The following is a 21934-nucleotide window of genomic DNA, read 5'->3' as shown; positions in this document are numbered from 1 at the left end:
TTGACCCCATGCCCAGCTCAGTGTGCAAAATATAATACAAGTTAGTGTTACACGAATGAGTGAGAGCAAAGGAAGGCCCCGATTAGTACCAGTGTCTGAGTCACTATGAAGGCCGGCTCCATAGGACTTACCACCCAGTTGACATGGGGACTCGGTGCAGACTCATGTGTTGAAAGGCATCTCAAAGTTGAAGTGGCCGATGGGAGAGATGAGGAAACTACACAACACAGTCATTCAGACAGTCTGAAGACGGGCAGGAATTCTTTTTTGTACTCCACTCTGCGGGCAGCCGTCTTTATGCAAAGCCCTGGAAGAATGACCTTCACTGAGCTGGTGAGGTCATCAAACTCTCTGTTCACATGGATATCCTGAGGAGAAACCCATTACAAGTCTGTACGTTATCACCTTCTAAGAACTTGACTGTTTTACTTATGTACCGAAGGTATCAAAGAAGCTTATTAGGGCATTAGTTGTCCCAAGCCTGAAGGATTGAAACTGTAAACACATCTCTGGAAAGGCTTTGACTCAGGCCTGGGTTGAAAAGAAAAGAAGTAGGATAAGCAGTGATTTGTGACTAGACTCTTTTCATAATTTGTATTTGGGGATTCTCTCCTTAATGTTTAACCACCTTAGAAAAGAGTGACATTTTTTCTATATTAAAAAGGCAAAATTGAGTGAAAAGGCATTCTCATCTCCTGTGCAGTTCCCCAAGTGAATCTTCCAGCACTAGGATCCACCTGCAGCCAGTACTGGACAGGGAGAGGGGCCGCCTTGCAAGAGCTGAACCTGCAAATCCAAACATTGGTGAGCAGTGAGCATTGTGCCCCCAAAGCCACCTATTCTCTCTCGGCCAATGAAGAACCCAGGCAGGGGTCTGAGGTGAGACCACCGTGATACCCCACACAGGGCTGGGAGGCGAGTCTGAGTGGCATCATGACCCAGGTTGAACTTGGATGTGGCCATGCTGTGTATCTGCGCTGGGCACTCTTTCTCTAATCCCCACTTTTTTTCCTCTAAAATGGGGAAAATTATACCTCCTAGGGCTGTTGGGAGGATCAGAGATGAGGTTTATGAGAAGTTCTTACAGAAAAATCCAGCAGCTCTAGGGCAGACAGTGGATTAGCCCGGACAGACCTGAGAACACCAAAGCAGCCTTCACTTCACATGGGATTCCTGGACACCTGAGAAACACACACACAGGTGAGAGACGATGAGCCCAGGGAGGAGGGAGGGATCCCTCATCTTTGTTGATGTGGCTCTGGGCGGCCCCACTCCCTCAGCTCAGAAGGCACCTCCCTCAGACATGATGCCCTTGGTGAGGCTGGAGTCGGGGAAGAAAGGAAGGGAGTGGACACTGAGCCCCCACTCTTCGCCCACTCTGTGCTGGGAGCCAAAGACATAGACACACAAGACACACCCCGCCCTTAAAGAACTCACCGGTGCAGGGAGGAGAGGAAAGGAAACGTAAAAGTATAATGTGAAGAGTGCCATGAAACTGGCTGCACCAACCCTCCCTGGGAGGTAAAGGGTGGGCAGGGGATAAAACCCCTGAGCTGAGCATTACAGGTGAGGTGGGTGGAGCTGGGCATTTCAGTAAGAAGAGCCGCAGGATCAAAGCAGGGCTGAGAAATTGCACTGTGTGGTAGGAGAATTGCAAGTAGGTTGGGGTGAGAATGATGTGCCTCAGGGCGGGGGGTGGGGGGTCTGCTGGCAGAGCCCAGAGCCCACATGCTGTGAATGACACGCTAAGCTTGGATTTGTCCAGAGGGGAGTGCCCAACAGATTTAAAGCAGGGGCATGTTTCTGGTGTAGAAAGATCACCTGGAAGCAGGTGGGAAGGAAGGGCCAAGACGGTGAACAGGAGGAGGTGAGAAGGAGGAGCAGGCAGCCCCGTTCCCCCCTCCTCCCCACACTGTTCTGCAGGAGGTGAGATGGAGGGAAGATGTGGAAAGGGAGGGTTCAGCACTGGGCCCCGGGCAGGTCTGTGCTGGGGCCCCAGCTTCTGACTCAGTGGGAAGGAGCCCCCACCTAGAGGCAGCCCTTCAGGGGGACGACACGTTCAGGTTCAACTCCCAGAATCCAATGTGCCTATTCCCATCTGGGGGTTGGTCCAGCAGGTGGCTGGAAATGGGGACCCAGAGCTTAGAGAGAGGTCTGGGTTTCAGCCGGGGCTAGGAGAGGAGTGAGCCTCAGGCTGGGGAAGGGGGTGCTGCTGGGGGCTCCTGTGCCAGCTGAGGGCCACGCAGGGCTGGATGCCCCCAGAGCTGCTGGTACAGTGGTCTTTGTGGGCCTGCTCCTCCCTCCCTTCTCTGTTCTCTGCTCTCAGTGATCAGCCACACCCTCCCCACTGGAGACAGAACACCTGGGCGGCCCCTGAGTTCCAGCAAGGCCAGGGGAAGAGCAGGGGAAGGTGAGGGGAAGCCAGGTGGCCCTGGCTATCTTCAGCAGAGCACAACTCCAGTTGTGAGGGGGAGGGGGAGGGTCAGCTGGGAGGGAAGGATGGAGGGGGAGGAGTCTGAAGGAGTTCTTGGGTCAGGCCAGAGGTGGGTGAGTGAATGACAAGCGGAAGAAGTGGTCGCAGGAGGAAGTCAGGGGGCCCCCTACCCCACCTGGGCTCTGGGACCCATGTACCCACTGCCACTGGGGTGAGGAGATGTAGTGGGGGAGGGGTCTGTGTGGACAGTCACAGGCAGGTCTGTGCCGGGGCCTCCCTCATCAGGCTAGCACTCACAACAGGAATCCTCAGTGTCTGGTTGACCTGCAGGCCCAGGCTCAGGGCTCCCACTGCAGAGATGCGGTTGTTGCTGCAACAGAAAGGCATATATATGCATGGTACTGCCTTGCAAACAACTGTGCAGAGCCAGGTTGCCCCCAGGGTCTTGGCTGGAGCTGCTGGTGCAGCCCCCAGGTCCAGCTTCACGCACACGCGGGGGGCCCTGGGCAGGGCAGTGTGTAAAAGCTTCATCGGAGGCTCCAGTGTTCAGGGAGATTGCCCAGCAAACACACCTAGAGTGTTATTCCCTCCACCTCCTGCACCAGCTGCTGCTCCCTGGCCCTCAGCACTCAGCAGGTGCTCCCAGGCATCCTGCCCCAGCTGGCACCCCGTACCTATCCCCATGACAGCCACCCAGCTCCCGCCCCACCTCTTCCTGCTGCTGATGGGCACAAACTCCAGGCCTCAGCACTTTTCTCGGCCACTCTGTCTCCACAGTCAGCCCCATGTCCCTCTAACTTAGACCCCAGCTTGGCCTTGAATTTCAGCATCTCTCCTCTGGCCATGGCTCCTTCCATAAGGAGGAAAAGTGGGCAGGATGGAGCACATGTCCCTGCCAGTGGCAGGCAGGCCCAGCTCATTCCGGCAGCCCCGGTGTGAGGCTCAGCCGCAGTAGCCCATGACCTGTCTGGCCTCTGCCTCTTCCCTTCCCTCTGGGCTGTGGCTCCCGCTCTGGTTTCCCCAGGAGGCCTGGGACCCTGTCAGGGCCTGGAGGAGCAGCCCACCCATGGCAGGCCCCCTCAGCAGCCGTGTGCTGAGCAGAGCAGACCACTCCTCCTGAAACGGAGGAAAACTCGTGTGGAGCACACACCCCACGCACCCCCGCACCAGGCTCTGCTGAAGATGCCTTACACGTTTGCACGTCCCAGCCCCCGGTCTCGCAGTAGGCATTACAAGTCCCAACTTACAAAGGAGGAACTTGAGTGAGAAGGACGGAGCTGGGCTGTGGCTGCAGCCGCACCATGAGTGCGTGTGGCAGGTTTGGTCACGAAGTGGTGAACAGCGGCAAGATGAGCTCCAGTCCCTGGGTGGCCGTGGGCCTGGAGGCAGGGGCGGGGCACCCCATGCTCTCACCTCATGTAGACCTCCTCCAACATGTTGTTGGTCTTGAGCCCCTCCCCCAGTGCGGAGGCTCCAGGATCCCCACAGCCACTATACGAGATGTCCAAGACCTTCAGGAAGATATTTGCCTGGGACGCAAAGCAGCAACCCCATGGGACCACATGTGAAGGTGGAGGAAGCCAGTCCCCAGCCTCCGAGCCCAGGAGGCCCGAGGAGCAAAGAGCGTGGACAGAGAGCAGAAGACCACAGAGGTTCCAGAATAGAGCCCTGGGGCTTGGATGATGGTGACTGGCAGAGTGGAAAGACCAGAAGCAAGCACAGAGGGTGGGTGTGGATGCGAATGAGCCTCAGGACTGGGCCATCTTCCTCGGGCAGCAGGCCCCAGAGACACAATGATGAAGCTCCCCCCGCCCCGAGTGGGGACCTCTCAAGGGCAGGGCCCCCGAGGCACAGCGCAGCCCAGGGCCCAGAGGGCACCCCAGTGAAGGGCTATTGGATGAAACATACCCAGGGAAATGTGATGGGGAGGAGGGTGGGAGCTCGTGGGTGCCCTGGGGACACAGAGACTGATCTGTCACCTTGTGGGGCAGGACCCCAGGTCAGCCCTGTCAGAGGGCAAGGCAGCAGCTGCCGTTCCCTGAGGAGGATCCCACAGAGGCAGCTGCCACCGGGAGCATCACAGGCGCCTGTGCTACCCACTCCCAAGGCCTACGAACCCCAAGACCCAAGGGAGCAGGCAGGGTGTTTGAGAGTGTGTGCTGGGATCCCAGGGCGCAAGGCTGTCTTCTCAGGGAAGCATCTGCATCTGCCCAGCGGTGAGCATGTGTCACTGGACTGCACAGTGTCCCCACAGGCTGCGTGTCTGTGATGTCTCAGAAGGTGTGCGACATTCAGCTGTGGACCCCTCAGTGACATGAGAGTGGGCACGGGGAGACCACGTGTTGTCGTCATTAAGTAGAGCCAGGAAAATGAAAATCACCTGAAAAAACATTCTTTGAGCTCTGCTGGAAAGATCCAAGGCTCATTTCTGAAGAGCTGCAAAAGATGGGGGGCTGGCCCCTGGGAGACCTGCCCCCAAAGGACAGGCTGGAGGGGCTTACTGGGTGAGGCCTCATACCTCCAGTCCCCTGGCGAAGGCTACAGTTCCTGGGCCTCACAGGTGATTCCAGCTTATGTTAAGCTCAGTGAGTCCTGTGTTTTCTGCCAGGGCTGGTCCAAGCATCTCCCCTTCAGAAACAGGAAGACAGACTTTTTATTCACTCTGTTCATTCCTTCAAAAAGTGATACCGATGCCCGCTGTGGGCTGGGGTCTCTGCTGCACACCAGCGTCAGGGCGTTGAACCCCATGTGGGTCTGCCCTGCCCTCAAGGAATTCACATTTATTGGAGAAGCTATAAATATAAATTAATGGGATGTTAGCTATTACAGACCACAACAGGGAGGTGTGGGGACAGAGTGGGGGCCAACCCTGCCTAGGGGATCAAGAAAGCAGAGAGAACCTTGAAGATTGAGGGACACACCGTGCACGTGGGCAGGCACCGTGGAGAGTGGACCCGGGGAGGAGCGGATGTGCTTGTGGAAATGCACACAGGCCTGGCGCTGGGCCGGCCAGGCAAGCCAGTGGAAGGGGGTGGGAGTGACGGGCACTCGAGAGATACGTTAAGAAGAGAGAAGGTGGGTGGGAGGGGTCGGAGACAAGAGGTTGGGGGACCAGTTGGATGGCTTGTGCCATGGTCTACGCAAGAGGTGACAGGGCCAGCACAGCTGTGGCAGGGAGGAGGCAATGGTGTAGAAAAGGAAAGGGCAGGGCTGGGTGGGTAAGAAAGCTGAGAGATATTTCACACATAAAATGGTCAGAAGCCCTACCCACCCGCCCCGCTTTCCACTCTGTCAACACTCAGCTGGTCTGACCTGCTCCCAGTTCTCAGCCTCTAGCTGCCCCCCGTGTGGACCTGCTGATCCCTTTCTTCACCTGGATAAGAGCTCCTCATCCTCACCCAGGAAGCCTTGCCTGTTCCGCCAGGCTGGGCCAGGCCACTGTGGACCCCACGTCCACTGTGCTTCCATCCTTCCAGGCTCTGGCTGTTAGACCTCTCTGCCTGGCCCATCTCTCCCACACACTTGGGAGCCCCTCAGGGGATCTGAATCTGACCCCTGTCCATGGTGCTGGCACCCAGCACAGGCTGGTTTGAAGAAATGCCCAGAGCAGAGGGCTCAGCTGCCAGTTCCACAGAAATGTTAGCACCTAGGAGAGCTCCCTGCAGGACAGTGAGGACTCCCTGGGCTGCCTCCTAAGGAACCTCCCAGAGAAGGGGGCTCACACCCCGCATCCAGCCCTGGGTCTGACACCCACTGGTTCTCAGACATGTACGTTGCTCTTCCTCAGACACTCCAGGGCTGGGAGAGGAGGGCGGTGGTCCGCCACTTTGCTGAACAGCTGGAGGGTGAGAAAGTTCTATACCCATGAATCAGCCTCCTGTAGTTCCAATGCTTGTTCTTCATGACCCCTGCAGCCAAGCCATGAGGTAGGTGCCACCCTTGCCTTGGGTCAGGTGGGGAGACTGAGACCCCTAAGGGAGTCTGTCCCACCCACAGATCCCCACTTGGGGAAACAGCCCATCCCTGCCATGCAGCCTTCGTGGGGCCTTGCCTTCCAGCCCCTCCATCCTCACTGCCTCTCCTGTGCTAACGCTCTGACCGTGCAGGCCCAGAGGGACGCCTACCCTTAGTTTGTTGAAAGTCTTAAATGAGCTTCTCTTTTTTTTTTTTTTTGAACTAATGTTTTTATAGTTACTTTTTTTTGTGTGTGTGTGGCTGTGTTGAGTCTTCGTTGCTGCGCACAGGCTTTCTGTAGTTGTGGCGAGTGGGGACTACTCTTCCTTGCAGTGCGCAGGCTTCTCATTGCGGTGGCTTCTCTTGTTGCAGAGCACGGGCTCTAGGCACATGGGCTTCAGTAGTTGTGGCACGTGGGCTCAGTAGTTGTGGCTCACAGGCTCTAGAGCGCAGGCTCAGTAGTTGTGGCGCACGGGCTTTGTTGCTCCACGGCATGTGGGATCTTCCTGGACCAGGGCTCGAACCCGTGTCCCCTGCATTGGCAGGCAGATTCTTACCGCCAGGGAGAGTTTCTCTTTTAATTTCACTGATTTCACAACAGTTTTCTTAGAAGGCAGACTGTCTCTCTGGCGGTTAAACTCTAGGGCTGATTCGCCCAAGCCAAGGCTGACGCCACCCCCACTCACACTAAGCAGTCAGAACAGTGATCCCCGAACTTTCTGGATCAGACAAATCTCCTGGGGCACCTGTTAAAATGCAGATGCACCCGCATCTCCCCCAAGAGGATGCAGAGGTTCAGGAGGCCCAGGGCCACGGAATCTGTATTCCTAACCCAGGGTCCCAGGTGATTCTTTTTTTTTTTTTAAAGGAATTCCTTTATTTTTATTTATTTATTTATTTATTTATTTATTTTTGGCTGTGTTGGGTCTTCATTTCTGTGCGAGGGCTTTCTCCAGTTGCGGCGAGCGGGGGCCACTCTTCATCGCGGTGCATGGGCCTCTCACTATCGTGGGCTCTCTTGTTGCGGAGCACAAGCTCCAGACGCACAGGCTCAGTAGTTGTGGCTCACGGGCCTAGTTGCTCCGCGGCATGTGGGATCTTCCCAGGCCAGGGCTCGAACCCATGTCCCCTGCATTGGCAGGCAGATTCTCAACCACTGCGCCACCAGGGAAGCCCCCAGGTGATTCTTAAAATTGATTGGGTGGTTGAGGACAGGCAGGTAGAACTGTATGTTCCTGGCAGAGCAGCCAGCCCATGCAAAGGCCCTGGGGCATGAGAGAAAGTGGTAAGATCAAGGAATCCCACTGATGTCTTCCACAGCACTCGGAATGAAATCCTCATGCCTTTTGCCATGATGTGTAGTTCTGCGGCCCTGCTGTCTCTCCATCCCACAGCTGGACCCTCTCTCCTGGCTCGGTAGCCCAGTCACACTGGTGTCTGTGTGCCTGGGAAATAGTTCCTCTGCTTGAAATGCTCTCCCTCTGGTCTTGCCATGTCTGATTCCTCCCCCATTGCACATTTCAGCTTAAACATCTCCTCCTCACAGAGTCCTCCCCAGTGGTCACCTTTCTAAAGCGGGGAGGGGCTCCACATTCGTCTCTAGAATCAAGCCCTGTTTGTTTCTTTTGTAACAATAATTATGGAGAGTTATCTTGTTAATGTGTGTTCCTTGAGGGCAGGGACTTAGTATACTTCATGGCTGGATCCCTAGTGGCTGTCAGCACCCAGCATATGCAGTGGTGGGCAGTAAGACATTCGGGGAATGGGCCGAGAGTTCTGTACGGGGATGGGGGGTGGGGAGCAGGATCCACAGCATGGATGCTCAGAGTGGTCCTGCCTGCCTCCACCCACCCTGCCCCAGGAAGATGGACCTGAGTGCCACCATGGTCGCCCTGGCCAGTGGCCGGATGTTACCTGCTTGGTCATTCAGCTGGTTATAGCTCAGGTCCAGGGGTTTCAGGCCTGTGTGGGCCAGCAGGAGTTCAGCAAGGTACTGGGCCACCTGCTCCTCCAGGCCATTCTCTGCCAGCTGTGCCTTCTGCACAGCCGGGTTCACCGCCAGGGTGGCACAGACAGCCCGGGCTCCCACTGCTCCCAGCTGGTTCTCCGACAGGTCCACATTTGGGGGCCGGCACCACTCCTTAGTGGTGGGATCCAAAGCCAGGCATCACCCTCCTCCCTCCCGCACACCTTCCAGGCCTGACACAGCAGGAGGGGCCTTGCAGTCAGACTGTCCAGGGGTGGATGGTGAGTCTGCCACCCATCAGCTGGGTCCCCTCCGGCCCCAGGCAGCTTCCCAGACCTCAACCCCCACTCCATGTCTCCACGAGTTTTGTCAAGGGGCTAAAACCACCTGCTTTGTGGGGCTGTGGAGGACGTCTGCGATGTAGATGCAGCCACCCCGCTGATGATTCGTGCCTGGCATAACACAGCCCACCCACAGAAGCCCCCACTGCCACATTTCCGGGGACTGGCAGTGACAGCCCAGGTGGCTGTGCATGGAGCTCATATGTGAGCAGACGCTCCGCTGAGCATATGTTCCCCACATACCCAAGGTCTAAGTGGCATTGTTGGGCCCACTTCACAGATTGGAAACTGAGGCTCAGCAAGGTTGGCTCCTTGCCCAGGGTCACCCTGCCGCAGAGGTGGCATTTGGATCCAGCCCTGACAAACTCCAGCACTCCGCCCCCCGCACTGCCCGGCCCCTGACCCTCTGTGCCGCACTCTCCCACCTGCATTCAGGCACTGGGAGGACAACATATGCAGGGGTGCTGGCTAGCAGAAGAGGGTAGAGGAGGGGTCCAGCACTGGGTGCACCACAGAGGGTCTAACTCCACCCCACCCTCCCCACCCTGTGATGAGGCCCTGCCCCCAGCAACACCAGCAGGTCGGGGGGGTGACAAGTCCCGGTGTGGGGGTAGCCTGCCCCGCTGTCCCAGGCACAGCACCTACCGCAGATACTGCTTTTGCTCAGAGCACCTGCCAGGGCCTCTGCGCCGGCCCCACAGAGCCCACTGTCCCGAAGTTCCAGCCGCTTGATGTAGGGATTGGAGGTCAACACAGAAGCCAGAACCCAGGCCCCCTGGGGCAGAGAGGGGCCTGAGGGGCCTGGCCCTTCCCAGAGCTCAGGGCCCCAGATAGCTAGCCAGTACCCAGGCTCTGTTTGCAGGGCTCAGCCCACTCAGTGCCCTCCAGCTGGAAGGACCTCCCCTTCCCACAGGCCCAGGGACACCTGCTTCTCCTTATAGGCTCCACCCAGGAGCTTCGCTGACTCTCCAGCAAGTTAGGGGCCCCTTGCAGGCTCCCCAGCCCTTGTACTGAACTTTGTCATAGCCCCGATCCCACCTGTCACCCACTGTGGGGGATGGGACATGCCTGGTACAGAGCAAGGCCGGGGAGTATGTGGATGGGCTCAGGAAGGGACCACTCCCATGGCTGCTGCTCCCAGGTCCTTGCCTTCCAAGCCTGGCCCCAGGATCCCTCCAGGGGTACCTGGGGCCCCAGACCATGGTGCTGCAGGTTGAGCTCTGGGGTGCTCCCTTGGTGCAGAAAGCAGGAAGCAGGCACGACGCTGTGGGCCCAGCAAGACCTCAGGTAGAGGGTGTCCTTGCCCAGTTCTCCAAGCTTATGGGTGCCTGATAGGAGACAGGGATGGATGTGGACCCCTCCCCTGCCTCCATCACTATGCAGCCTTGTTTTCCTTCCAGAGGCGTTTCCTCCTGCTAGTAGGGACCGTTGCCCCCACATACAGACGAGGACATTGAGGCTCAGAGAATGCAAATCCTTTCCCCAAAGTCATGCAGCTTGTAGCAGCTGAGCCTGGCCCTACCCTGCCTGTCTGACACCAAAGTGCATGCTGTCTCTTCCGCTGGATTGCAGACCACATACGCTTTATGAACATTTTGTGGGGAAGGAAGCTGAAGCAATTCTAAGTTCTATACATCCATTACTTTAGTTTCTCCTGAGGGTTGGGAAAACCCAGCCGTGATCCCATGTCAGGGTGGGACAGACCTTCTTACAGTGTTTGGCAGGATTTTTGCATTTAACATCATTCTGGAAGCCTGTTCTAATCGTGGAACTCCTGATGCCTCCAGGAGCATTACGGAGATGGCACAGGGCTGGAGCGGCCGCCGGCTGCCCCGAAGGTGTCCACGGAGGGATGCGCTCCGGCCGGGCGGGGTCCCCTGCCTACTTGGCTCCAGCCTGCCCCCCGGCCCGTAGGCACCTTCTTTCTCCTGGTCGGAGTTCGAATCCGCGTCCGAACCCTTCTGGGCCTCCGGGACCCCTGCAGGACGCCCAGCGGCCGCCGCCGCCCCTTCCTCCAGCTCTTCCTTCTCTCCAGGCCCCTCGCAGGGACCCCTCATGGTTACTTCCACTCTGCACTCGCGGACACCGAGGCCGAAACTGCGAGGGCTGCGTCGGGAGCGAGGCCAGGGGATGTGGGCGGACCCTCCGGTGCATCGACCTATCGGATGCGACGCCTGGCGAACAGGCGCCCGCTACAGCCAATAGAGAGCCTCCCGGGCGGCAGTTGCCCAGGCGACCCCGAGTTGTTGGTTGCTGCGGACAACGCTGCGGGCCCGGGCTGACTTTGACCCGCTCGCAGCCAGGACCGATTGGCGCGTGGCGGGCTTGTCTTCCCGTCGCCCTAGGCGGCTCCAGCATCGCCCCCTTTCCACTCCAGAGCCTGGGGGTGGGGCAGCTCCTCGGGGGCGTCGCAGAGGAGTCTGGGGGACCTTGCAGGGCCTGGCCACCTCCTCTGGAGCCAGGGTCACGCTCCCATTCTGTGGGTCCCAGCTCTCACACGCTCTAGTGTCGCATATGTTGCTCCCTCCACCGAGATCATTCCTCCCCAATGCTGCTTGTTGAACTTAAGATCAGCAAGTGTCAGTTCAGAGGTTGCTTCTTCCTGAAGCTTTCCTTGTCCTCCTCTGGGCTACTGCTGGCCCATGCCGCCCTCTCACAATACCTATCCCACCTGTCATCACCCCAAGGAGGTGAAGCCAGAGGACAGTGGACAGAGACTGCTCCTCTCTGCGTGCCCGGGGCCCAGCAGAGGGAGTCTGAAGCGGATGGGAGGCCCAGGGCAACTGGGGGTTGGGCCTGGGAGGTGGAGGCTGAATCCTGTCCAGAGTGTCCCTTTAATAGCTGCTGGCCTGGCCCGGCTTGGCGCCTGCTTTACCTCCCGTTCAGCTGTGGCTGCAGTTGCTGTGCTGACTCACGCGCCCCAGCCGCCGACAGGATCTGGGAGCATGGGCTCCCCAGGGGCCGTGGTGGGCTGGGGGCTTCTGGATTACAAAACGGAAAAGTACGTGAAGACCCGGAACTGGCGGGTGGGCGCCTTGCAGAGGTTGCTGCAGCTGGGGGTCATGGTCTACGTGGTGGGGTAAGAGAACGGCTCCTGGGCGTGCTAGCCGGAGGGATCACGGCTGGTCCTGCTGGGCTGAGGGGTGAGGGTCTGACTCTTCAGGGGCTGGGCTGGTGGTCGTGGAGCAGGGCAGGAAGTGGGCAGAAGGAAGGCTCTCCATCTGTCTAGAGGCCAGTGGGGTGTAAGAGCAGGTTGTGTGCTTGGGTGCCCACCTGCATCCTTTCCTGTGCCTTGTTCCCAGCCCCATGTTGGGCTTGGGCACAGAGCAGGATGGGCCTCCATCCCTGCGCAGGAGGCCCCTGGCCGGCAGGAGGTAGTCCCTGACACTTGTGAGAGCTGAAGCACTAAGGCCCCCAGTAGAGACCACCAGTTTAAGCTGGGTCGGGGTAGTCTTTAAAGAGGAAGCTGGATCTAGGCGGGGCAGGGGGAGGGGATTGGCTGATGAAGGAGGTGGTGGTGGGCATCTCCAAGCCCATGGGTGCCTGGTGAGGGTACTGGCTCTCCTATGCATGGCCGGAGCCTCTGGCCTGTGCAGGGTGTTTGGTGTGGGAAATGAGGTGGGGAGGAGGTGGGGCCCCCGAATGCTGGCCTGGGAGCCTGGAGGGTATGGGGGGAGAGACTGAGCAGGTGATCCCAGATCTGCCGTGTGCCAGGGACATACCATACTGCCTGTTGCCTCCTCAGGTGGGCCCTCCTCGCCAAAAAAGGCTACCAGGAGCAGGACCTGGACCCCCAGATTTCTGTCATCACCAAACTCAAAGGGGTTTCTGTAACCCAGATCAAGGAGCTGGGGAACCGGCTGTGGGATGTGGCTGACTTCGTGAAGCCGCCACAGGTGGGTGACTTGGTGCTGCTGCCAGGTACTGGCACCTCTGATACCACCCCTGCACCAAGTGTGTGCAAGAGAGGCATGTGATGCCAGAGGGGGTGCTGATGCTGTCACAGGGCCACGCTCGGGAAGGGCCTTACAGAGGAGTGGTGTCTGGACAAGACTTCCAGGGATGTGTAAGAGGTTTCCGTGTGGAGGAGGCGATGTGTCGGGAAGCCAGGCCAGAGGGATGCATTTACAGAGTCTGCATCTGGAATAGATAAAGAAGATGTGGTACATGTATACAATGGGATATTTCTCAGCCATAAAAAAGAATGAAATAATGCCATTTGCAGGTACATGGATGGACCTAAAGAGGATCATACTAAGTGAAGTAAGTCAGGCAGAGACAGACAAATACCATATGATACCACTTATGTATGGAATCTAAAGTATGACACAGATGAACTTATCTATGAAACAGAAACAGACTCACAGACATAGAGAACAGACTTGTGGTTGCCAAGGGGGAAGGTAGTGGGGGAGGGATGGATTGGGAGTTTGGAATTAGCAGATGCAAACTATTATATACAGGATGGATAAACAACAAGGTCCTACTGTATAGCACAGGGAACTATATTCAGTATCCTGTAATAAACCATAATGGAACAGAAAAAAATAAATTAAAAGTCTGCATGTGGAAAGGAGAGGAGTGTCTAGGAGCTCAAGGTTTGAGCTTGAGGGTGGGGTGGGAGGGGTGCAGGGTGCCAGGACCTGGAGCTTCCTGGACGCCTCCTCTCTGACCTGGAACACTGCTGTCGAGTGCTCCTCCTCTGCCCCTCCCATGCTGCATTTCCGGCAACTTATCCTTCCACCCGATTGTCCACAACCTCAGTTTCCTCCTCTGTCCTGCTGATGCCCAAATTCTAACTCCGGTGACCACCTGCCCTGAGCACAGCTGCCTCCTGGGTGCACACCCGCCACATCCAAAGAGAAATCATCTCCCTCTCCCAGTGTGGCCTTTTGTCATCCAGTGACATCCACCAGTGCCGAGGCTGGACTTGCTGGATGCCTTACCGTCCCTCCCCCCTGTTCATTCCATTTCTTAACAGCTTTCACGACTGCTCACGCCATCCCTGGATGGCTGAGGTCTTCTGGTGGGTCCCCATGTGGCAGCCAGGCTGAGCCTGCCAGCCCTTACCTTTGACCCTTAGGAAGCTTCCTTTCATGATGGTGGCCACCAAGCCCCTCTAGATCCTGACCACCACCACGCCCACTGCCTCTGCCTCTGCCCAGCCCTCGTCTCCCCTTCCTGGGCATGCATCCCCCACACCCGCTGAGCTCTCGTGTGCAGCACACAGGTGCCAGTCACCTTTTGTCCAGACAGAGCTTACGTCCGGCTCCCCTGGCCTCTGGCCATGCCTGCAGTGAGGGGCACACCTCCCCACTAGCCTGGATCTTCAGTGCCTGGAAGCAGGAGGCTCTTGGAAAATTCTGGTTGAGCAACTAAGTGAACGTGAGAGGCAGACATGGGCTCAGAAATGGCCAGCAGCCCAGCCAACCTCCCATCTCTGCCTCCCTTGCCTCACTGGAGAGCGTTTTCCTGGGGCTCAGGGCTGATGACCCGATGGGGCCAGGGCCCCTTCCCGCACAAGCCAAGCTGCCGGCTTCTGGCATCTCCCGATGGGAGCAGGGAGCAGAGACCAACCCTGACACTTGTCTTCTAGGGAGAAAACGTGTTCTTCTTGGTGACCAATTTCCTTGTGACGTCAGAACAAGTTCAGGGCAGATGCCCAGAGGTAAGGCTGCCTGAGGGCTTCCCAGCGGGTCCCTAGTTCCAGAATCTCTTGCTGCTGTCCCCGTGAGGTGTCCAGGCCCCTCCCCATCCTGATCCCACCTCTGGGCACTCTGGAGGTTGTCAGGGTAACACCCAGAACGGGGCACAGTGCTCAGGTGGGCTCTTATAATAGCAAGAGGCAAGCTGGGGGACTTCCCTGGTGGTGCAGTGGTTAAGTATCCACCTGCCAATGCAGGGGACACGGGTTCGATCCTTGGTCCCACATGCTGTGGAGCAACTAAGTCCCTGCGCCACAACTACTGAGCCCACGTGCCACAACTGCTGAAGCCCACTTGCCTAGAGTCCATGCTCTGCAACAAGAGAAGCCACCACAATGAGAAGCCTGCGCCCCACAATGAAGAGTAGCCCCCGCGCGACACAACTAGAGAAAGCCAGCACGCAGCAACGAAGACCCAGTGCAGCCCCCCCCAAAAAAAACAAACCAGGCAAGCCCTTTTCTACGCACAGCCTCTATTAACGTGTGCTGGGGCAGCTTCCATTGTTGTGCACAAACAACACACTCCTGCTTATGCTGTGCTCAGTGTCCCTTATGGTCTCTGGGTACTTTTCACTACAACTGTGGTCAAGCCCGTCTCCTGCCATCTTCAGATCCATTTCTTATCCAGAAATGCAGATCCTCCCCCTGAAATCTCACCTTTTCCCCTTGCCTAGGGATGTCCCAGGGATCCAGTCTCTGTCACAGAGCCCACTGACTCTTCTCTCCAGCTGTGGATTTTTTTCCAATTTTTAAAATTGTGATAACATACATGTAACATAGAATTTACCATCTTAACCATTTTTAAGTGTACAGTTTCCTAGCTGTGGATTTTGTTTGAACAGTCAGGAACCAGGACATAGCCTTGGAAGCCTACCTCCATGGTGACATCTTTCTTTAATCGAGGCTAAAAGTTAATCGCTTGCTGGGCTGGAGAGTAACTGTGTGGTCCCTGCCCCTAAGTCCTGGTTGTTGGTCCCACCACAGTTGCTGGGGATGTCACATGTCCCTGGTCGGCCCCATCCTCAGAGGAGGTGATGTGTGTGCACTGGGCAAACGCACGATGTCCTTCCCTTTCCAAATGCTCAGACGACGCCTATTTATTGTTCAGTGTGTGGACTGTCCTGAAATTTTTCTGGGGCCATGGTTCTGCATTTTCTGGAATCCATGGGATTCCTCTTTGCCCTGTGTCCCGGCTTCTGGCTTGTCCCATGAAACTGACCACCAGATCTGACCACCCGGCTTCCTGAGAGCAGCTCCTCTGAGGGTCCTGGTCGTCTGGTCCCTCCCAGCACACCCACTGTGCTTCCTGTAGTGTTAGAGCCTCAGAAACCTGCTGAACCTCCCCCGGGGCTGCAGAGTCCAGCCCGCATACGCCAAGGAGCTTCTGCACAGACGGCCCAGCCACAATGCCAGGTCCTGTGACAGGGGCAGAGGCTGCAGCTGGGAGCCCCAGGGAGGCGCCTCCTCTGCCAGCCCAGGGCCTCAGGAAGTGTTTCCCACTGGACTCAGAGGCTCAGTCAGGATCTTGAGGCTGTCCAGGCAGAGGGGGCTGCGTGGGCAAAGGCCCCTGCTGTATGGGGTGAGGCACCTCTGGGGTCACCTGCTGCTCAGTGGGGTTGGAGCCTCTATTTGGACTGGAGTGGGAAGGGTGGAGCCCAAGATATCAGGGCCCCAAGAGCCCTGCTGTGGAGCTGAGCTTGATCACAGGAGCATGGGGGGCGCAGAAGGGCTCAGGGGAGGGGCGCTTCATCTTCTGTGCCTTGGGAGGGATGATTCGGGCTGCTGGATGGAGGAGGATGAGGCTGAGATGGGGACCCATGTTGGTCACCATGGGGTCTGGACAAAGGAGATGGTAGCCCAGCCAGGGTGGAGAAGAGGGGCAGATTCAGGACGCAGGTAGGGACAGCAAGGCAGAGCAGGTGGCTCCACACTGTCCTCTGCCCTCTAATCACATTTGCTCAGAGCCCCTGAGCCCTTCTTACCACCGGATGCTGTGTCCCCCCTGCTGCCCCTGAACTGGGTGCCCTGGGCAGCAGCATCAAGCCTCAGCCGGGACAGAACTACAGAACTGCGTCCGTGAGGCTGTGCCTTCCTTTCGGGGCCTGGGACCCCCGGAAAGCTCACCACCTTCCCCTCTTGGCTGATCCCCAGAACTCTGTCGCTGTGTGCAGGCACCTATGTCCCTGTTTTACAGAAGAACCAGCAGGAAAGAGAGGAGCCTGTGTACTTCCCAGGCCCCTCCCACCAGAGCCGCCCCCTTGGTCGGCCCCCAGCGCCTCCGCCTGGGCATGAACTCACCTTCCCCACCGTCCTGCCATCTTCCCTGTTCTGTCCTCTGAATTGGACCAGAGGAGCTGGGCCTGGATGAACCACTTCTTTTTTTAAAAAATATTTATTTATTTATTTGGTTGTATGGGGTCTTAGTTGCGGCAGGCAGTCTCCTTAGTTGCGGCTCGCCAGCTCCTTAGTTGAGACATTCCAACTCTTAGTTGCGGCATGTGGGATCTAGTTCCCTGACCAGGGATTGAACCTGGGCCCCCTGCATTGGGAGCACAGAGTCTTATCCACTGCGCCACCAGGGAAGTCCCCCTGGATGAACCACTTCTGCCCCCTGCAGAAGTAGCAGAGCAGGAGTCTTGCTCGGCCTTGGAATACAGCAATCGCACCCCTACCCAGCTGGGGCTGTTCGCCCCCCCTTTCATTTGCACCCTCCAGCTTTCTCTTGTGCCCCCAAACTCAGGGATCCCTGAGGGGCTAAGGCAGGGAGGGGCGTGTCCCTGTGGACTGCAGGGCAGGTCACGGAGGAGGCATCCCTTGGCAAGTCTGCTCTCTCACCCCTAGCACCCCTCCATCCCACTGGCTAGCTGCTGGGCTGACCAGGACTGTCCTGAAGGGGAGACAGGGACCCACAGCCACGGTAACCGGCCCCCCCAACCCCCACCTTGTAGTGCTTCCACTGGAGTGGGGGCTCCGGGGGCCTGGTGGGACCCTGGGTGGCTCACCAGTGCACATGGTGCCTCTGTGTCTCTCTGTCAACGGCCCCCTCCCCACCCCTCCCCAGGCCCCATGGAGATTTGAGGGCCTGGAGTTTGTCTTGCATTTTCAAGGCATAAAAACGGGCCAGTGCGTAGTGTTCAACGGGACCCACAGGACCTGTGAGATCCGGGGCTGGTGCCCAGTGGAGAGTGGTGCTGTGCCCGTGTAAGTCTCCCCCCCATCCTCCCCCCCTGCCCCAGGACCACAGAGCCTGCCACTCACCTCCCCCCAACCCCCCCGCCCCCCCCCCCGCCCCGCAGGAAGCCCCTGCTGGTCCAGGCCGAGAACTTCACGCTGTTCATCAAAAACACCGTCACCTTCAGCAAGTTTAACTTCTCCAAGTAAGGTGGGGGGGTCCTGGCTGGCCGAAGACCCTCCGTGTCCCCTGCCTGGCCTGACCCCTGCCCGCCCCTCTCAGGTCCAATGCCTTGGACACCCAGGACCCAACATATTTCAAGCGCTGCCGCTACGACCCGCGCTTCAGCCCCTCCTGCCCTGTGTTCCGTATCGGGGACCTCGTGGCCGCAGCTGGAGGGGTCTTTGAGGACCTGGCGCTGCTGGTGGGTCTGTGGAGGGGGCAGGGTTCTGGGAGGGCTGGGAGAGGGCCCTGGGCCCCAAGCCGGTGGAGCAGTGCTGTGCTGTGTGCAGGGCGGTGCCATGGGCGTCCACGTCCACTGGAACTGCGACCTGGACTCCAGGGGCTCTGACTGCTGGCCCCACTACTCTTTCCAGCTGCAGGAGCGGACCTACAACTTCAGGTGCGGCCCCCACTGCCCACCTGCTCCGAGCCAGGTTCTCGTCTGCCTGTCCTCCTGTGGCGGCCAGGGCAGACCACCCCTCCCAGAACTCTGGATGCCCGCTGTGTGTGGGAGGGGGGCCCAAGGGAAGGAGGAGGTGGTCTCAGCTCCACGACCCCCAACACAGGTTCCATCCAGCCTCCCTCCTGAGCCCTACCCCCTCCACCCCGCACCCCCTGCTGCTGCTGGGACCCCTACCCCAGCCCCTCCTCCCCCATCCTGCCTCCAGCACCTCCCTCCACTGCACAGGGGGCTTTCTTTTTTACTTTTCCCTTAAGGTTTTATCAAAAAATTTACAAAAATCTATAGAAAAGTTCAAAGATTAGTACCGTGAACACCCATATAGCTGTCATCTGGGTTCACCAGGGTTTTTTCTTTTGTTTTGTTTTTACCATTTTGACACGTTTGCTTTCTCTCTCCTCTAGACTGAGCTGGATATATTTAGATAGATTTCTAACCAAACCGTTTGAAAGTAACGAGCAGATGTCCGGCAGACACTCACCCCTCCCCAGGGTGTCCTGAGAATAAGGACCTTTCCCAAGTGACCGCTGTCCTGTTGTCACATTCAAGAAATTTAACATTGGCAGAATGAATCTAATATTTAAATTTCCCCAATTGTGCCAATAGTAGTCCGAAATCTTTTTATTTTCCAATCCAGGGTGTACTCAAGGAACTTGCATTGCATTTATTCTCATGCCTTTGAGTCTCCCAAGCAGATCTTCCCCTGCTGCTGCCCAGTGGGATCCTATCTTTCTGCCACCTCATGTCCCCTCGTCACTTGCATGCACACACACGCGAGCACACGCGCGTGTGCGCTCGCGCACAAACACACACGAGCGGACCTTGCCTGGACTGGTTTCACTGACCTCCCCTGCCCTTTGCAGCTATGTGGAGCTGGCCCCCACCCATGCTGTGCTCCCCTTAGCTCTGTGCTCTTGCTGGTGCTGCTTTGTCTAGAACTCCTTCCTGATCCCTGGAAAACCAACCTGCGTGTTCCCCACTGCAGAAAGCCTTCCCTGGTTCTCAGGGGAGAGTGAGCTCCCCCCTCTGGACCCTCACAGCCCTGGGCCTGCCCCCCAGCTCCCCCCGCCCCAACTGCAGGTGTCTATTTAGAGACCTCTCTGCCCCATCCCCTCAGCAGGCAGGGAGCTCCTGAGAGGCGGGTCCTGCTTGCTCTTTCCCTGTATCCTCAGCAAACAACCCAGGACTCAGGTTAGGGCTGGGGGTTTGTGGAGTCAGTGGGTGAGTAAGATGGAGGCCTGGGAGGGCCAGCCTGGCCGGGAAGCAGGCAGAACAGGAAACCAGACTCTCTCCTGCCCCCAGGACGGCCACTCACTGGTGGGAGGCTTCGGGTGTGGAGGCCCGGAGTCTGCTAAAGCTCTACGGGATCCGTTTTGACATCCTCGTCACTGGGCGGGTAGGTGGGCAGGGGAGGGTGGGTGGGGGGGTGACAGGCACGGCTTAGAGGCTCACCCAGGTCTCTCAGGCAGGGAAGTTCGGGCTCATCCCCACATTCATCACTCTGGGCACAGGAGCAGCTTGGCTGGGCGTGGTGAGTCTGGCTAAAGTGGGCTCCCTCTGGCTTCAGTGAACATGGGCCCAGGCCCATCCAATGGCACAGCCGAGCCCCGTGATGTTAGGTCTAGTTGCGGGGAGGTCTGGGGAGGTGGCGGGAGGGCGGGTTGGGGGCCGGGACACAGGTCAGTCCTGTCTCTCCCAGATCACCTTCCTCTGTGACCTGCTGCTGTTGTACGTGGATGGAGAAGCTCATTTCTACTGGAGGACCAAGTATGAGGAGGTAAGCTGCCGGCCTGCCTGGCCCCTGGGCTCTGCTACACTTCTGGGGAACGTCGGCCTGAGCCCTGACCTGCTGTCCTCATCTGCAGGCAAAAGCTCCAAAGGTGACTGCCAGCCCTGAGCAGACAAAACCGGCATCTGCACCCCTGCACCTGGCTGCCCAGGCTCCTTAGAGGTGGCCCAGCGCCTGTACCAACGGCCAGGGCTGCTACCAGGAGCTGGACACCAAAGCCTTGGCCCTGGCCCCCGCTTGCTGGCCCATTCCTGAGGCCTGTTCCCTGCTGTCGGGGGTCGGGGCTGGGAAGGGAGGGGCCTCGCCTTGGGAACCTCATGGATGGAGCCCCAGCAGGACCAGGGCAGGGAGTGGGAGAATTCCATCCTTAAACTCCCAGGCATACTGTCCCTACCCTGACTCTGGCCTCGGCAGGGTGCTGCCCAGGGAGCAGCAAAAGCCGCTATTGCACAGAGACCTGCAGCGGAACATGTCCCAGGGCACTGGTCACAAGGGCTCCAGCTGTGTCTGGAGAACTCTCTCCCAGCTCTGTCACCAGGGCTTCCAGCAGCGGCCACTCACCAGTGGTCAGCACAGACCCTCCACTGGCTGTGCAGACTCCAGCCCTCTCCCCCGGCAGCACCTCCATTGTAGGTAGAGCCCCCACCCTCTCGGCGCTGTTCCAGGGTCTGTGCTGCCACAGTCTAGAGCAGGGTAGAAAGAGGTCTGACAAGAGGGCTGTCTCTGCTGCTCTGGTGCTGGGTGCCTGGGGCTCGTCCCCACCCAGTTTGGGGAGTCATCCATGGAATTCATACTGGGGCAGGCAGATGACCCAACCCACTTGGACCCGGCAATGGCGCATGCACCAGCCCTTCCTGGTGGTGGCCCTCAGACTGTGGAGGGCTGGGATTGGGAGAAGAGGATGGAGAAGCTGAGCTGGTGGTCACTGGGTCCTTTGGGACCGTCTGTGTGCTCCTTGGTGACACCCAGCCCAACCTCCTGGAACTTGTGGGGGTGGGGAGAATGTATATCTGGAATTCACTGCTACCCAAGGTCACACACCTAAGAACCAGCCCGAGGCAACTGCTCGAATGAGGCCCTGTCCTTCGCTTCGAGTGGAGCCCAGTGGCCAGAAGGAATGCCCCAAACAAATTCCAGAGGCCCCGGCAGGCTGGCCTGGATCTGGCTGTGACATCCTCACAGGGTCTGAGTCCTGCCCGCTGGAGAACTCCCCATGTGGCAGGGAGCCTACAGCTGGGAGGGAGGTACTGGCTGCAGGGGTCTGACCCTGTCTTGGCTCCAGGGCAGCGGCAGGGGTTTGGGAGTGCCCACCTGGGAGGCGAGGGGCTGCTTTCTCACGGGGCCCGGTGACCAGGCATGCTGGCCGCTTGCCGGGGCAGTGACATGGGCCAGCTGGGGAGGGCAGGGTTGGGGTTCAGACTGGGCTAGCATCTGGAACCATCTGGCATCTGGAGCCTCAGCAAAGCCTTGGGGTCCCTGCTGCCTCTCAATCCCCAGAGCAGTGTCCCTGGGGAGGCAGGCCACAAAGGTCAGGGTGAGAGAACATGGCCCTGAGGTCTTTACCGGGGCGGGGTCCCATGTACGGGGCCCAAAGAAAGCTGATGTATGGCTTCAGGGTCCGGGAGTAAAGCCTGTCGACAGCAGCTTCCTGCGTGCTTCTTACAGGCAGAGACAGGAGCTAGTGGTGCCTGTGGTGGGCGCAGCACCACCTGGGAGACCAGTGGGCAGTGCAGGGTGGGCCTGGGGACCCCACCCCAAGGACCAGGGGGGCTGGAAGGCACTTGGGGCAGGTTCAGGCTCTTGCGCACCCATCCCCTGGGGCAGCTGGAGAGCAGCACCAGGGTCTGAGCTTGGAAACAGCTGCTGCCTCAGTCTGCACACAGTGTGCACCC

The 21934-nt window shown here is 58.3% G+C and overlaps 2 protein-coding genes across 6 annotated transcripts; one reads left to right on the top strand and one right to left on the bottom strand.

The window, feature by feature from the left end:
* Positions 1-230: 230 nt before the first annotated feature.
* On the bottom strand, positions 231-10752 carry LRRC74B (leucine rich repeat containing 74B). The gene is given in 9 exon segments (XM_028162386.2): positions 231-368; positions 1086-1181; positions 2732-2804; positions 3848-3963; positions 4953-5062; positions 8303-8514; positions 9343-9470; positions 9881-10023; positions 10614-10752. Coding segments are annotated over 9 exon segments (1155 nt in total).
* Positions 707-21685, top strand: P2RX6 (purinergic receptor P2X 6). 5 transcript variants are annotated; one of them, XM_057527001.1, is made up of 16 exons: positions 707-879; positions 1042-1200; positions 2327-2410; positions 6222-6360; positions 10731-11774; positions 12441-12591; positions 14292-14363; positions 17241-17316; positions 17507-17600; positions 17696-17776; positions 17854-17995; positions 18084-18193; positions 19556-19649; positions 19719-19784; positions 19953-20030; positions 20119-21685. In XM_057527001.1, exons 5-16 carry the CDS (start codon positions 11338-11340, stop codon positions 20200-20202), a joined length of 1485 nt encoding a protein of 494 aa, XP_057382984.1. In that variant the 5' UTR covers positions 707-879; positions 1042-1200; positions 2327-2410; positions 6222-6360; positions 10731-11337; the 3' UTR covers positions 20203-21685. The 5 variants fall into 5 exon arrangements, with proteins under 5 accessions (XP_057382984.1, XP_057382985.1, XP_057382986.1 ...); XM_057527002.1 differs by lacking the exon at positions 2327-2410 and having other exon boundaries at positions 10731-11696; XM_057527003.1 differs by lacking the exon at positions 2327-2410 and having other exon boundaries at positions 18168-18193.
* Positions 21686-21934: the final 249 nt, after the last annotated feature.

The sequence above is a fragment of the Balaenoptera acutorostrata genome, chromosome 13 (assembly GCF_949987535.1).
Source record: "Balaenoptera acutorostrata chromosome 13, mBalAcu1.1, whole genome shotgun sequence".
NCBI lineage: Eukaryota > Metazoa > Chordata > Mammalia > Artiodactyla > Balaenopteridae > Balaenoptera > Balaenoptera acutorostrata.
The sequence above is the reverse complement of the archived record's forward strand: the minus strand, read 5'-3'. Positions and strand labels throughout refer to the sequence as shown.

Excerpts from the sequence above, each read along its gene's own strand:
- P2RX6 (XM_057527000.1), top strand. The coding sequence starts at position 11,338 with ATGCCGCCCTCTCACAATACCTATCCCACCTGTCATCACCCCAAGGAG. Across the intron at positions 11,775-12,440 it reads GTCATGGTCTACGTGGTGGG|GTGGGCCCTCCTCGCCAAAA; the intron begins GTAAGAGAACGG and ends TTGCCTCCTCAG. Across the intron at positions 19,650-19,718 it reads ACATCCTCGTCACTGGGCGG|GCAGGGAAGTTCGGGCTCAT; the intron begins GTAGGTGGGCAG and ends CAGGTCTCTCAG.